We start from the raw sequence: 15,477 nt of genomic DNA, 5'->3' as shown, positions 1-15,477 counted from the left end.
GTAACACTAACTTTCTATGCTTTGGTTTCGTCATCTGTACAATGGAGATAACACGTAACTCATAGTGTTATGTATCTATGCTTGGTATGTGTTATGTAACGTGTATATGTATATAATACATGATGGCATACATTGAACAAGATGGTAAATGCCAAAGCAGTTTAAGTTTCTTAGGAAAAGGAGAGAGAGCTCATTATGCACAATTCCTAGATCTTATGTGGGGAAACACTGGTATTAGATATTACATATCTGGGTAAGCTAGAAAACTAGCACAAAAAATAAAATGAATCAGGGCCGGCCGAGTGGCGCGACGGTTAAGAACTGGCTTGGGACGCCAGAGGGCCCCGGTTCGGATCCTACATATGAGGGCCAGTGACACTGCCCTCCACAGCTAAGATGCTGAACAACAGCTCAACCTGGAGCTGGGCTGTCGGGAGTCGCTGGCGACGGCGTGGGCTGCAGCACCTGTGGCAGTGGGTTGCCATGGGCTACGGTGTGTAGCCAGCAGCCAGCGTGAGCGGCCAGCAGCCGCAGTGAGCGGCCGTCCAGAAGCCGGCGACTGATCTGCCTCGGCCGGGAAGAGCGCAATGATGGTGCCAACTTGGGCCAGTGAAGCAACGTCCTCCACAACTAGACTGAAGAACAAAACGACAGCAACTTGTCTGTTCCCCTTACCCCAATTCCCCAGCACTGTTCCTATCCCCCTAATTCCCCAATAAAAATCTTTTAAAATAAATAAATAAATAAATAAAAATAAAATGAATCAGATAGATGCTACATTTAAAGGAGGTGTAAACGGCATTCACCTAGGAGTAAACAAGGCCTCGAGGCTGAAGAGCTCTGATATTGGGTGAGTTTTCCATCTCTTAGTTTACAAATGATTTGAGTTTCCATCCAGCTCTAAGATTCCATGACTTTATGAAAATGTGCACATCAAGCTGTTTGCTTTTATCAAATTACACTTAAAAAGACATCTTTACTTACGGGTCACCCATTACAAATCTGGGGAAAGCTGTGATGCTTGAAGGAATTCTAATAACAAGTGAGACAGAAAAGCCATTAGGTGTGTGAAATGCCCCACGGGCTGGCTAACACTGGAGAGGCAAATCTTCTCAAATACTCCTCTCCTGGCTATTCCTATTAGAAGGCTAGTGCCAGAAGACCAGATAAAGGGCTTGGAATCACTTGGAACAAAAACTAGTCCAGAGGGTGACATAGCCCCGCATACAGCCCAAAATGCAAAGGCAACTGGCCAGGCTTCATCTCCGTTTAGAATAACAGACACAAAGGTGACTCGGACTGCAATAGAAGAGACTGAGCTCAGACTTAAGGGAGAGTATCTGGATTACTGAGATGAACGAGGAGTCTGGGCAAATCGCCTTCTCCGGAGCTTTTCACCAAGCGGCCAACTGTGCATCCTGGGCTGAGCAAGTGTGCTCTGCAGCAGAGGCATGGATGGAGTGACTTTGGGGGGTCCCTGCTTGCCCGTGCTCTCTTTCTGTCCTTCCACTAAATCAGTTCTCAACAGAACAGCAATGCCTGCTTTTCATGCAACACCATCCCGCTTCCAGTTACCTTGGCACTTGACATATTGTCGTGCTGCCCATTTTTTTCCTGCTGGCACAGTAGACTCCAAGGTGTAAGTACTGTTTCTACAGATTTTTGCATGTTCCACACTGGTATGTGATAATCATTTCACAGGATGGTTAGCAAAGAGGAGGAAATGAAGCCCACTCCTGAATGGGAGTGTTGTGTTTCACCCTGTTGACAGCCAAAAGCCAATTCTGGGCTCTCTGAAAAGCCAAATTTCCCAGGAAAAAAAAAAAAAGGAAGGATATCTTCTTCATCCTTCTGAGCTCACTTAGGGACTGAAATCAGTGTTTGCTGAGGGAGGAGAAATGCATGTGGACTATGGTTTATGGGTTATTCCAGCAGAGAAGCGAGGAAGTGGAAGAGTTCATCCCGTCAGCTGTTTTTCGGCGAGACTCCCAAAAGCTAAGAGAATAATCATCATCAACACTATTGAGCACTCACCATGTCCTAAACCCTTTGCCTGAATTAATTCATTTAATCCTCACAGCAACTTTATGAGGCTCAGAAACTTTAGGTTATGTTTAACATAACAACACATCTACTAAATTCAGAGCTGGATTTTAAACCAGGCAGGCTGGTCCCAGAGCCTGCATGGTTAGCTAGCCCCATGGGTGCAGGCGGTTCTCAGAGGAGTAGGACTGAGTCCTGCCTCCTGCTGTCCTCTGCCTCCTCAATTCCCTGACCTGTTAGCTGAAAGGAACTTCCTGAAGAGAGGCAACCATTTGCTAGAACCACCAACACACACCAGGTCAGAAGTCAGCTCAGTCCTCCTCATAACGCCTAGAGCAACGCTCAGCCCTAATCCCGCTGTCCTATTGTAGGATTTTCCCAACCCATAACCATTCTCTCTCCCTGGGTCAATAAGGCAATAGAACATTTAAAAAAAAAAAAAACAGTCTCCAAAATGACTCCTCTGCTAAAACTGTTTTCTCACCCCTGAGGGCTCTCCTTTGAGATGCTAAAACCCAATCAGGGAGTCACCACCATCAATAATGCATCAGGCTCTCTCCAAGAATCAGTAAAGCAGGCAGCAGCTCACAAGGGTCCATTATCCCCCAGGGTTCCTAATTAGGCACTGTGATTAGTCCTTTTATCTTCCATTCAGAAGAATACCACCTGGAAGGAGTCAGTAATTACTGAGTATGGAATAGGTACATGAATAACCAAAATGCACCCATGCATTGAGTTGCTACAGCACCTGGATTCCCACCACCTTTACTCACTTTGGGTTTTAAAGGTCCACAGTCACATAAGTGTAGCAGAGGGGTGGGAGATAGGAAGCCCAATTTTCAGAAGGCCATGAGTGGCTGAAACCCAGGAGGCTCATGAGCTTGTTCATAATTACATGAATCAATTCAGTCAACAGCTATTAACATTCATTTTTTACTGTGTGTCAGGCACAGTGTTAAGAACAAAAAAATTGGTTATCTAACTGGAGAAATAAGACATACAAAAAGCCAATTATCTTTAATAGAAAAAGTGAGAGATGGGTTTTTAAGAACACATAAAAAGGAGAAGGAACACTCACTCACTCTACATGTTAGTGGAGGATAAATGACAGATCTGGGAAGGCTGCCCAGAGGGACTGACCTTTGAGTTGGGTGTTGCGGGCTGAGGAATCTTTTTTTTTTTTTCCAGAGAGAAGAAGGGGGAAAGAGCAGCCCAGGCATGAAGTCAGTGGTCCATACAGAGAATTGCATGGGGTGGGTATTAAAGGGCCTTGCACACTTTGCTATAGAAACTGGGCTCTATCCTATATTCCATACGCAATAGGGCAACATGGTAAACTTTCAAAGAGATGACATTGAGCAGATGTCTGCCTCTCAAAGCCCATTGAGCTGTGAGAATGAGGCTGGATTAGGGAAGAGGACCAACAGTGAGAGGCCCTAGTGAGGGCAGAGGTGAGGATGACCTGCCTCAGGCACTTAGAGTGGATGGAAAAGGAGGGCGGGACTGAAGGCTTTGAGGAGCAGAGGCCCATCTGAGGGAGCCTGAGAAAGCAGAAATGGAACTAGCATTACTACCATTGCTATGTATTTACCTTGTGTGGGAGAGGGGGGCTATCCCTGCATTTCCTTACATCCCACGCCTACTCTAAACCATAAGGGGAATCAGCTCAAGTTGACACATAAAGGAACTGAGGTGAAAGTGGTTAAAGAGTGGACTCAGGGCCACCCAGTGCCAACCATGCCCACCAAGCCTGTGCCCTCGACGTCCCCACTGCCCCAGCTCCGGACTTTACATGTTGAGAGAGGTTCAGCTCACAATATAAGCAGTCTTATTCTTCATGTTCTCCCTGCCTAAGGATTAGAATATCTTTCCCCATCTTTACCTTGTGCAAGAGCACCTTCTTCCCATCATCCTTGCTTACCCCCAACATTTCATCTCTCTTCCAAAGTAATCCTCTCTTCCCCACTCCTCATTTACTCTCATCCACACATGGCATCTTTTTAAAATTACAAATGTAGGGCAAAGGCTGGTTTAGCTGACCAGGTGATTTTCAGAAATGGCTGGGCTTCTGAGCCTCAGTGTCCTCACCTATAGAATGGGGATAAAAAATGTGCTTATCTCACAGGACTATTGTGAGGATTAAAGGATATACAAGTGCTTGCAAACAATACCAACAAAAGGCAAGAAAAGGTGCCATAGGATTATTCGGATTATCAGGCACCACCAGACTGTGAGTCCCTGGAGAGCAGGCCCTGGTTGTCTTCATCTTTGGTTGGGGGGGTACCTAATTATTCCTGGTAGAGTCAGTGTTTGATAAAGACATGTTCAATTAAGAACTAGGACTACTACCGCCATTAGCATGCACACACACACACACACACACACACAGAAGCGTTCTTGCCTCTCTCTCCCACCATCCATAGAAGCAAACCCACAATTCCTCACTTTTGGAAGTACTGCTCTAGTTCTGGCTTACTCCAAAAACAGCCAGTTCCTGGAGAAAAACCAAGTGATTGTCACGCTGCTTAAATGCCTCCATTGGGCACATGTGAACAAGTCTGAATTCCTCCCCTTCTCAGGGACGTTGCTAAGAACTGAACCCCCAGACTCACTCCACTGGGTCTGCCCTTCTCGGTCTACCCCACCCAACGCCGCTGTGGGTGACGTGGTTTTTTTTCCTTCTTTTTTTTTTTTTGCTCGCAGGAGCTCAGCGCCTCTACTGCTGTTTTCATTGATGCCTTGAGCCGAGCTGGCATGTGCAACTGCTGAGAAGGGGGAGCGCGCAGCCGCGGGGGAAGCAAGTAAAAATAGCCTGGCGCTCTTCGCTCGGCCTGCTGGACGCCTTTAACCCTGGCCGAGGTGGGGAGCTTAGCAGCGGCTGCTGCACACCGCGGAACCCCGCAGGGGTCTGCACCCAGATCCCGTGCAACAGCCGGGATGCGGGGGCTAGAGACCTGAGAAAACTTTTTTTTTTTTTTTAAGAAACCGAGCGGTGGGGTGGGGGCTGCGGAGGGAGAAGCTGTTTCTTGCTTCCAGCGCTCCAGCCACCTGGCTGCAGGGACTGCTACTTACCCGCTAGTCCAACACTTACAGAAGTGCAGCCTTGACTTCGATCTATTTTTAGAAACCGCTTCCGCTGGTGGGCGATCAGAGGGAGGAGGGCGAGGGGGTTGGGAAGGCTAGCTCTCCGCTGTGAGGCTAGGCGCCTTGCACTGCACATCGTTCTGAGTGCCTGCTCTCCGGTGGAGGGTGGGGCAGAGCAAGTGTCCAGGGGAGCGTACGCTGGCTTTGCCCTAACTCAAAGAGACGGCATTAGCTACTGAATACCCGGCTGTTTTCAAGCCCAGTGCCTGTTTGTTTGGAAATCGACAGTTGCCAGATGCATGTTGCTTCTAGCCTCTCAGAGAATGGAGTTTTTTAAAGCTTTGCTGCCTACGCTATGGGGTAGGGGTTAGCTGCAGTTCAAACCTCGAGGGAAGAAGATCTCAAAGGGTCTCAGCACCTTTTTGCGTTCCAGCAAGACAGAGGGACAATTCCCGCGCCACACCTCCATCCTTGCCCCACGATGCATATGGGTAACCATATGGGAAATGTACGGCAGCCCCACCAGACACCTGGCTATTAATAGAGCCCAGGAGTTTGCTCTCTGCTTTTCTCCTGCCACAGAGTAAGGGATGATCTTCACACACTTAACACTCCGCCCCCACCTCGGCTCACCGTTTCTCCAGGAAGGTAAGGGGACTGCCCACGCTGATCCCCTTCATAACTACAGGTGTCCAGAACCTACGGACTAGTCCAGTTGCAATGACAGCAGGGTCAGTGCCAGGCCAGAGAACACAGCCTTCAGTGTTGGACCCAAAACCCAGCAGTACTCTTTGCGGCTCAGGGCCAACTCGAGAGTAGAGAAAGGGCAGCTATTGGGCTGCCGAAGGCGCGGGGGTGGGGTGGGGGCAGGAGCGCAATTTGCGGGGCCAGAGCGACATTCAAAACCTGCTGCTGGACGAGTGGCTGCAGACCCATTTGTCGCTGCAGCCCGCGGCGCGCAGCCCCCACCGCCCGCACGGGCTCGGCTGCCGCAGGAGCGGACGCTGTCCCTGGTTCTGAAGGTGGCCGCATCCAGCGCTCTCTCCCCGGGTTTAGCGTCCCGGAGGCAGTTCTATCATTAGAGGACTGCAGACCTCTCCCCGCCCCGGATCTGAGCGGGAGGGTCTGTTGGTGGTACCCAAGTCCCACTGCCGGCTTAGCTCGATCCCCCTCCCCATCCCACCTCCGCGGCCAGGAGCTCTCCGCGGTGCTGCGGAGACCGAGAGCTAGGGACTCCAGCTTGAAGGGTAAATCTGGGGCCGCGGCTGTAGATAGTCAAGGGACTGCAGGGAGCAGCCCTGGACCCAGGATCACCCATCCCAGCTCTGCACAAAGCCGGAACTCTGGAGCCCTGACGGAGCCCAGAGGACAGGGCATGGGAGCGCAGCTGCCCAGGGTTTGGGACTTGGGGAAAAGAGAAGGGAGCAGCGGGTGGCAGGAGAGGGAGATGGGGTGAGAGAGACTCTTTTTGCCTTTTCAAGAGGGAGGGGACCTGAGACATGCACTGTCTTTCTTTCCCCCACCCCAACACACACACACACACACACACACACACACACACACACACACACACACACGGCCGGCGGAAGCAAGCGGAATGGAGCGGGGGAAAGTTTGGCACTAGGTGCTGAGCGGCGGCGGCGGCGGCAGCGACAGCGGCGGCGGCGCGGTGGTCGGGTGGGCTGCCGGGGTGGCCGAGAGCCCCAGCCCTCTCGCTTCCTTACCTCGGTGTTCTCAGCAGCGTTCTCCGCCATTTTCCTCCTTAGGAGCAGGCAGCGGGAGGAGTGTTTCATGCCCATAAGAGCCAGCAAGGGTTTGGTGGTACAGAGATAGTAGAGAAAGAGAGAGCTGGTGTAGCTTTAAAAGAGAGAGAGAGAAAGAGAATGGGAGGGGAAAAAAAAAAACCCAACCCAGCCCCTCTGCTGGAGCGTCAGCAGATACAATCAAGCCCGGCTGAGTCTTTCCTGCAGTCTCCACTTTGTTTTATTTTCCTCCCTTCTCATCTGCTTCGGATTCCTTCACACAGTTTCAAGTTCTTCTCGCGCACCCGACCCCTCCCGCCCCTCTCCACACACGCGCCGCGGGCTGAGCAGGAAGAGGCAGCCCTTGAAGGCTCCGCGGCGGCGGCGGCTGCTCTCTCCCCGCTGCTCGCAAAGTCCGGCGGGCCGGAGGCAGCCACCAACTCCTCTCAACTTCTGCGGATCCGCTGGGCGAAGCAACACGCTTCCTGCACGTCTCTCCTAGGGGCTGAGCCGGGTGAGTGGGGGCGGGGTAGGAGAGTCGGTAAAACAGGCGGCGGCTGGGCGCAGACCGAGGGCCCCCACCGCCCCCGGGCCCGCCCCCTCCACCCGGCTGCAAGGGTCTCTTGGCCGCCTCCACTCCCCGGCGCTGCGGACGACTTGCACGGGGGCAAGGGCTGCGCGGACGCTGTAGGGCCACGAGGGAGGCTCCGAGAAAGCAGGCTCCGGAGCTGGGCTCTTGTAGGTTCTTAGACCCGAGTGTGCGCCCTCCCACCGAGGACAAGCTCTGGGCAAGACTGGGCCACCGTTACCTCTCCCCCACCCTACCCCAACTCTTCCGCTCCTCTGCTAATTCCTGGATCCTTCCTTGGTGAATTAAGGTTTGGAGTTTGGGGAGTGAAGGGGTAGGTGTCTGGATGAGGGAGGGTCCTTAACTCCTTTAACCCTTGGACCAAGTGTGGTATCATGATCTCTCCTTGCCTCACACACTCCCTATCGACGGCACTTGGGGCTCCGAGCCTCTCTCAGGCTGAGGATGGGGCGAAGGTTCAGCCAGGGGTGGCTTGGGAACAAGGGTGGAAGAAAGTCAAATGGATGAGCCTGCGGTCGTATTCCCCCTACCCTAGTTTTCCCTGGCAACCCCCTGCAGACACATTTCTCCCTCCTCACTCCTCCCCCATCGTCACCAGATTTTGAAGTCCCTTTTATGGAGAGAGGGAGGATGTCACGTACCCATTAGGATTTTCTTGATCCTTTTTTAAGAGAGAGTTTGGGCGGCAGCAGGGGGTGTGAATTTTTATACAATGCATTCCTGTCTTCACTTGGAGAGCTTTTACACACACACCCCCTTCTTACTGGCCATCTGTCAAGCTGGTGGGTGATAGAACAAGGAGGAGGGGGAGCCCCATTCTGTCTCTCCCATTACAACAGGCCACTCAAGCCAACTCCTTCAAAGACAGATGCACTTTCAAGCTCTCAGCCCGCAAGTCAAGGACAGGGACCTACAAGATGCTCCCTGAGCCTTCAGGCTCTCTTCACTTCGTCCCTGTACTTACCTGCATAGATCAATCCTGCATGCATGCTGTATTTGTTTTTTCACCATCACCTTTGAGAGCAGGAAGTGTGAACCTGATTGTCCTCAACCAACCCCAGAGCCCATAGAAGAACGGAGCCAGAATCTGAGGATGCCTCCATCAGCTGGTCCTAGGGGAAAGAGGACACATTGCAGTAAGTGGAGGAGGGAGAGGAGAGAAGGGTATGGAGAGTAGGAAGAGTGAAAAGAGAAAGGGCAACAGACTGGAGTTAATGGGAGTGTGTGTGTGTGTGTGTGTGTGTGTGTGTGTGTGTGTGTGTGTAAGAAGGAGCAAATTGAAATGAGAGAATGGCCTTAACCTCCTTAACCTTCTTCTTTCTCAGACCACAGACCTGGATCAGTGTCGAGGGTGAGTGAGCAGTCTTTGGCAATGCCTGGTCCTTCTTCCCTTTCACATCCTACCAACATACAGAAAGTGGTAGGGGGATAAATGAGGTGAATCTAAAGAATGACTTTACCCTCTTGAACTCTGTTTTCTCTAAGCATCTTTCTCGGAGACAAAAGACCTGACACATCTGCTCCCCTACCAAGAAAGTCTCAGTACTTGTACATCAAAGAAAATCAAAAAGGAAAGTATCCTCACAGCTCTTTAGTCCAATCCTCTCCTTTTACAAATAAAGACTCTGAGATCAGAGATAGGAGGGCATTTGTCTGTGATGCTTCGGCTAGCCCCCTGACTTTCAGTCCAACGCTCTCCTCTGACCCCACCCCACACCACTTCCCCCTGAGCGGGGCATCCATTCTGTGACTAACCAGGGAGGAGGGGAGCTGAAACAAGCTCCCACCGAAATAGGCTGCTGCCTGAGCGTGATTATGTTGCTATGGAACCTCAGTGGGTGTGTTTCCTCAGTTCTCTGTTGAAATCTTTTGCTCAGCTTGGCTTATCCCCAAGCACAGACACTGATGGCTTCCCTTGGAATGGGGAGTTGGAGAGGTTGGGATGGAGAGCTGTATTCTCATAGAAAGAGTGTTCTGTTCCAACCCATTCAACTGGGAGCCAGCCTGGGGCTGTGACCGAGGAGCCTAGGTCACCGCGTTGTTCTCTAATGGCTGGAGGACAGGCGTGAGCTGTCTGGGAAGTGGGGACTCCAATCCTCTGGTGAGCCACTTTGGGACAGAGAGTAGTTGTCCCTGCTATGCTCTCATTTAATTATAAATTCACAAGCAAAAATAATGGTTACCTTAAGACACTAAGTTTTAGGGTGATTTGTTGTTACACAGAAAAAGATTACCTGACTACTCATCTCCCAGGGTTTTGAAAATATGTGGTGCATGAAAAATGCCTAGCATATAGTAGGCATTTTGTGGTATTATTTTCTCACCATCCACACCGTTCACAGGAATTCAGTCTTCTTCAACTTTCTTGCATAAGTATATTAGCATAGTCTTTTACAAAGTTAATTAATTTAGTTATTCTACAAAGAACTTACTGGGCATCTCTTACTGTGCCTAGCTCATCAGTAGGCACAGGGCTAGCAAGAGGCAACAGAAGGTACGGAACTGAATATTGAGGAGCCCTTAGTGTAGTCACCTTGAATGCCTTGAAATGTGCAGAACTTTTGTAGAAGAGCTTTGGAAGGGATTTTGATAAGAGGCAAGAAGAACTATGAGATGACAAGAGGTAAAGGGAATTCACCGGGATGTGAGTTAAATGGGCAGTGTGGGATAACAGGTCCTACTAAGTAAAGAAGTCCTGAAAACACATTTTGCTATGTCACTTTTCTGACACTAGGTCTTCAATGAAATGCTATTGAATAGTATGTGTGAAGTGCTTAGAACAATGCCTGGCTTGTGCTAAGAGCACATTGTGTTCACATTTGCTAGCTAGGCCCTGTCCTAGGTTCTGAGTCAAACTTATAGAGCACTTATTATGTGCCAGAGACACTCCTAGGCTTAATGTGTTCGTATGCAGTTCTTTCAACAACATTTTCAGTAGGTATTATTATCCCTACATAACAGATGAAGACACAAAACACAGAGAATTACCCAAGTCATAAAGTCAGGATTTGAATCTAAGATGTCTTGTTCTATACCATGACCTTCAAGAGTTTAACCAGTTTCTGGGAACAAGGCAGTGGTTCTTACCTTGGCTGCAGAGCAGAAGCATCTGGGGAGCTTTAAAAATACCAGTGCTTTGGTTCCACCCCCAAAGAGTATGATTTAATGAGGCCTGAGCATCACAATTTTATTTGTTTGTTTTTTTAGGTCCCTGGGTGATTCTAATGGGCATTCATGCTTGACAATGGGATAAGGATATTTGGAGATGAAAAGACCAGCAGAGAAAGGAGGTCCCTGAGTTATAGAAAGGGCCCCCCAAAACTACAAGGACACCCACATTATAGAAAGGTCCATTTTAAACACAAAGGTTCTTCAAAGTCACAAGGTCCTTGAGGGAAGTTGTGATGATGATTGAGCCATCATGCAAAGGTTGGAATGAGACTCCTGGGGAAAAGTTATCCAGCTTTATGACAGGCCACAGAGAAAGTGAATTTCCTGTCACTAGAAGGGTACAGTTAGACTAATTATTGAGCATAGCTGCTCCTGCAAACCCTAGAAGGCTGAGCTAGGCGCACAAGGTTCCACCTGCTCCACGCTATGACTACTTGTCTCCTTTCATCTGCAAGCCTTCCAGAAGGTGAAGACTGCATGTAGTAGCTCAACTTCAGGAACCAACCAACACTGCCTTTGCTGCCTCCCAAAAGCCAGTGCCCAGGGTATCAGGATGCCGTTTCTCTGTAGACCATATTGTCTAGGAAAGCCAGGCTCTGGCTTGTCCAAATATGGTCTTTGCAATAAAAGGAGGTGTATAAGACATGTCATGTGGCTTCCCTCTCCTCCTCCTAGGGGAACTTCACATGTGGCCAGAGCTCACATATGGCTAAGACATGCTGCAGTGAATCCATGGCTCCTCAAGACAGGCCACAGCCACTATCCATCACCACCTCCCGGCACCTAACCCAGTGGTGTTCATAATGTGTTCCAGGCCAGATGGGAGTCAGGCCAAGGCTGCAGCAGCCAGCTACCTGGCTGAGCCTCCAGGGAGCCCCACATCTGAGCAGTTCTCCTGCACGAGAGGCTTTACAGTCTTAATTCTCACTAACCCAAGGCCCAGTTATTTCTTAAACTATGTTCAAAGAACTTGCAAAAGTGCCACCAGTGCCTGCCAAGTAATTTTTTTCTCTTTTTGGTCATCAAAACCAGAATGTTATTTCTTCCTTGTTCTGATACTATATGATTAAATCGACTTGCTGTGGTTTTGTGCTGGATATGGTACTGTTTGGTTTGATTATTCTAACAATATTTGGGAGGCATTTTTTTTTAGTAATTCTGTATAATAACTTAATCCATGGTGTTTTGTGCCCTTAAAAAGCTGACTATTAAGACTGTTATTACCTACGTTTTTTCTCAGGGTGAGAAGGACCAAAAAAACATGTGGATATTTTCTCAGTGACCGATGATGGAACCCAAACTTCTCTGGAGAAGAGGGAAGAGGGATACAGTAGCAGAGCCCTAAAGACACTAAAATACATGTTCTTCAATGCTGTCACAACAGAAATTAGCTTTTTCTTCTTGGTGGAGGTTGTACACTTCACTCCTTTCCTCCTTTTCAAATCTTCATTAAAGGATTACCTTTTTTTCTGGAAAACCTCTCCTGAATCCCTCAAAGCCAGCTAGAAATCAATTTAGTCTATCCAGTGCAACAACTCAATATACATTTTCTTCCATTAGCCTACATAAGGGCTACTACTGTGAGCCAAGCACTGTGCGAGGCATTTTGGGTTAAAAGATGAAAAGTCATATCCCTACCCTTGTGACATACCTTCTAGGAAGAGTTGGTTATGGATTCAGGTAATATTGGGATCATCTGGATTGGTTCTTATAGGTTAAATATAGCTATATAATCAATGGCTTATAGTCAGGTAGGCCCTGTAAAAAGTATCTATTGGTATGGACAGAGAGTCCTTACAGGCTATAGGGCCTGGAGCAGATGTAAAATAGCCTCCAGTCAAGTAAGGCTGGGGATACATTCTTTATCAAGAATCTACAACTCCAAAATTTTATAGATAAGAAGTTTTGCTGCCTCTCCCCTCACCACCCAAGTGGATTACATGCTGATGTCACTTGGGCCATGATAAGTGATCCGCCATAGTGCAGTGCTGATTTCTGGTGGTTCAGGGGTAGCCCTGCCTGAAAACACACAGTGTGCAGAGGAAGCTAAACAAAGCCGTGTTTGATTCCATCTGTTTCCTTTCTGGACCATTTAACCACCCTGATCTCTTTCTTCTCTCCCAGAGGGGTGTTACTCTTTTTAAATTTAAGCTTTGTTAGATTCTTTTTAAATTTAAAACTGTACACCTCTAGGGCAATATTAACATTTTTCTCTGTATCCTCCATTTTTTGCTCATGCAAATGTATATATACATATAAGTGTCCACTATGGCATAAGTGGAATCATATTACATACATTACTCATCATCCTGCTGTGTTCATTAAACAGTGTATTATAGACTTCTATTCAGGTAACTATACATAAACCCAAGTTATTATTTTTAAAAGCTGTATCATGTCTTACTGATAAACCATGCTTTTTAAAACCAGCATCCTAGTGATGAGCTTCCAGGTTGTTTCTAGTGTCCTGTCACTCAAAGCAATATTGCAATAAATGTTCTTTTACATATACCCTTATGAACTGGAGCTTTTATTTCCACCATGATAGTTTCTCAAAAGTGGAATCATTTTAATAGATATTACCAAATCCTTATCAAAATTTGGTTTCTTGAACACTTGGAAGGCACAAATCCAACCTTCCTTCCCCTTTCCTCTTCTAATGTCAAGTGCAAAAGCAGCTACTGCATTCAGAGCCCTGGATCCGGCACCTGAGGAGGAAGGTCTGTGAAATATAAGACACAATCCTGTTTTAAAGGTATTTCTACACTGCGAGGTTTTCAATGTCTGGGAAAGTTTTCATGAAAGATGCTGACATGCAATATTTCTCCCTAGAGGGAAAACAGATTGCTTCCAAGTGCTGGGCATCAGGGCATGAATTTGATGTTACCAAGAGGTTCTATGGTCTGAAAAACAATAAGGATAAAAAAATGTGCACCAATTACCTGTCATTCACATGGAACAGCCACAAAGGATACACAGTCTTTGGGGCTGCCCTGGGTTTCCTTTCTTTCAGGAGCCTGTGCCTGCGTTGATCGCAGCATCCACTGCTGCTTGTATGTAGTGCCTAGTACAAACCCTACCACCTGGAAAACTATAATCTCCACTTCCCAGAAGAGTCTTAATTGGTTCCCTTTTAAAAAATATTTGCTGTGTTCAGACTTCCCCACCCCATTACCCGTTCACCCAAAGAAACCTTACCATTTAAAACCTCCATTTGATAGCTATCATCAATTTAAAAAAAATAGAAAAAGAAAAAAAAAAACAAGTGCTGGCGAGGATGTGGAGAAAAGGGAACATTTGTGCACTGTTGCTGAGATTGCAGATTGGTGAAGCCACTATGGAAAACAGTACGGAGGTTCCTCAAAAAATTAAAAATAGAACTACCTTATGGCCCAGCAATTCCACTTCTGGCTATTTAGCTGAAGAAATCCAAAACTCTAATTTAAAAAGATAAATGCACCCCTATGTTCACTGCAGCTCTATTTACAAGAGCCAAGATATGGAAGCAACAAAAGTGCCCATCAATAGATGATTGGATAAAGAAGAAGTGGTACATTTATACAACGTACTATTGGGGCCACTGCTTAGCTCAAGTGGTTAGAGCACAGTGCGCATAACACCAAGGTTGCCAGTTCAATCCCTGCATGGGCAACGGAGCTGTGCCTTCCACAACTAGATTGAAGACAACTACTTGACTTGGAGCTGATGGGTCCTGGAAAACTACACTGTTCCCCAATAAAATCCTTTTTAAAAAAGTATACAACATACAATTACTCAACCATAAAAAAGAATAATATCTCACCATTTGCGACAACATGGATGGACTTAGAGGGTATTATGCTAAATGAAATGAGTCAGACAGAGAGACAAATACTGCATGATTTCACTTGTATGTGGAATCTAACAAAACAACAAACAAACAATAAATAAAACCTCCCATTTGAATCTATCAGAGGGTGTTTCAAATCGTGAGAGAGGCCAAGGTGGAAAGAGGTGACAGGGAGACACTTAGCAGTAAGTTAACCTCTCCACTGTGTAAAATGGCTTACTGGTCATCTCTCTTCAGCAGAGGGGCTATGAGAATACAATGAGCCAATGTAGATGACCCACCCAGCACAGTTTGGGGGAAATAGTGTTCTAAGAAAAGTGAGTTTCCGTCCCAACAGTTCTTCATAGAAGAACATGTCTACCCACACGTGATAGAGACCTAGCGTGATGTGGAAAAAGAGCATCACTGCAGGGGTCATCGAGCCTGTGCCCTAGTCCTAGACCTGTCATTCAATGCTGGGTGGCCTTGAAAAAGTCACTTTACCCCTCTGAGCCCAGTACCTCTTTAAAAGAAAGAATGTGCATCAGACAAGCCCTGCACCCCCTTTCTGCTTTGTTATTTTATGTGTGATGTGAATTATGAGGCTGACCAAACCCAGATCACCACAAAGGCTGGTTACCTGCATCTCACACCAAAATTCAACTCTGATGCTCAAAACGATGGCCTCTCCTTCCCACTTGAGAGAGTGACTGAATGGAAAGTTACAAGTCAGAAATTCACAGAAGAAGCCTGTAGGTCATGTTGATGATAACTTTCACTCCATCACTGGGCTATGATTAAGGCTTTCCTGAGGCCGAAAGGAGTTTCATTTTTTGAAAGAGTCCTGTTTGACTCTAGTAGCCTCAGAAACAGTCGCCAAGCAGCCATTGTAAATAGAGGTTATTTGATTTCCCCAGTGCTTGTTGGGGCAAAACTCCAATGGGGGAAACAGTGAATTTCTGGATAACATACGCTACTGGGCTGCAGTTGGCATACCCCCATCAGCTAGTTCTCAGTGCTCCATGTCAATGCATGAATAA

At 47.6% G+C, this 15,477-nt stretch overlaps 2 protein-coding genes across 11 annotated transcripts in view; one reads left to right on the top strand and one right to left on the bottom strand.

Annotated features, from left to right (window-relative positions):
- The window catches only part of PRMT8 (protein arginine methyltransferase 8), a 115,239-nt gene extending 107,890 nt beyond the window's left edge, over window positions 1-7,349 (bottom strand). Inside the window, exon 1 of one of the 4 annotated variants that reach the window (XM_019661009.1) lies at window positions 6,852-7,349. In XM_019661009.1, coding sequence (XP_019516554.1) covers window positions 6,852-6,926 — 75 coding nt within the window. In that variant the 5' untranslated portion in view covers window positions 6,927-7,349. The remainder of the gene's footprint in view (window positions 1-6,851) is intronic. The other 3 variants (XM_019661013.1, XM_019661011.1, XM_019661012.1) reach the window with 3 other exon arrangements.
- On the top strand, window positions 5,253-12,808 carry LOC109392493 (uncharacterized). 7 transcript variants are annotated; one of them, XR_002126060.1, is made up of 5 exons: window positions 5,253-5,775; window positions 7,154-7,383; window positions 8,298-8,594; window positions 8,784-8,809; window positions 8,944-9,094. XR_002126060.1 is itself a non-coding variant. In XM_019661017.1 (4 exons), the coding sequence occupies exons 1-4, from the start codon at window positions 7,011-7,013 to the stop codon at window positions 11,909-11,911; spliced, it is 516 nt and encodes a 171-aa protein (XP_019516562.1). In that variant the 5' UTR covers window positions 6,990-7,010; the 3' UTR covers window positions 11,912-12,808. The 7 variants fall into 7 exon arrangements, 3 of the variants coding, with proteins under 3 accessions (XP_019516562.1, XP_019516561.1, XP_019516563.1); XR_002126061.1 differs by lacking the exon at window positions 5,253-5,775 and adding an exon at window positions 6,037-6,374; XM_019661017.1 differs by lacking the exons at window positions 5,253-5,775; window positions 8,944-9,094 and adding an exon at window positions 11,870-12,808 and having other exon boundaries at window positions 6,990-7,383; window positions 8,520-8,594.
- Window positions 12,809-15,477: the final 2,669 nt, after the last annotated feature.

Source organism: Hipposideros armiger, unplaced genomic scaffold (genome assembly GCF_001890085.2).
Source record: "Hipposideros armiger isolate ML-2016 unplaced genomic scaffold, ASM189008v1 scaffold_332, whole genome shotgun sequence".
Taxonomy (NCBI): domain Eukaryota; kingdom Metazoa; phylum Chordata; class Mammalia; order Chiroptera; family Hipposideridae; genus Hipposideros; species Hipposideros armiger.
Note: the sequence above shows the minus strand (reverse complement) of the source record. Positions and strands in the feature narration are given on the sequence as shown.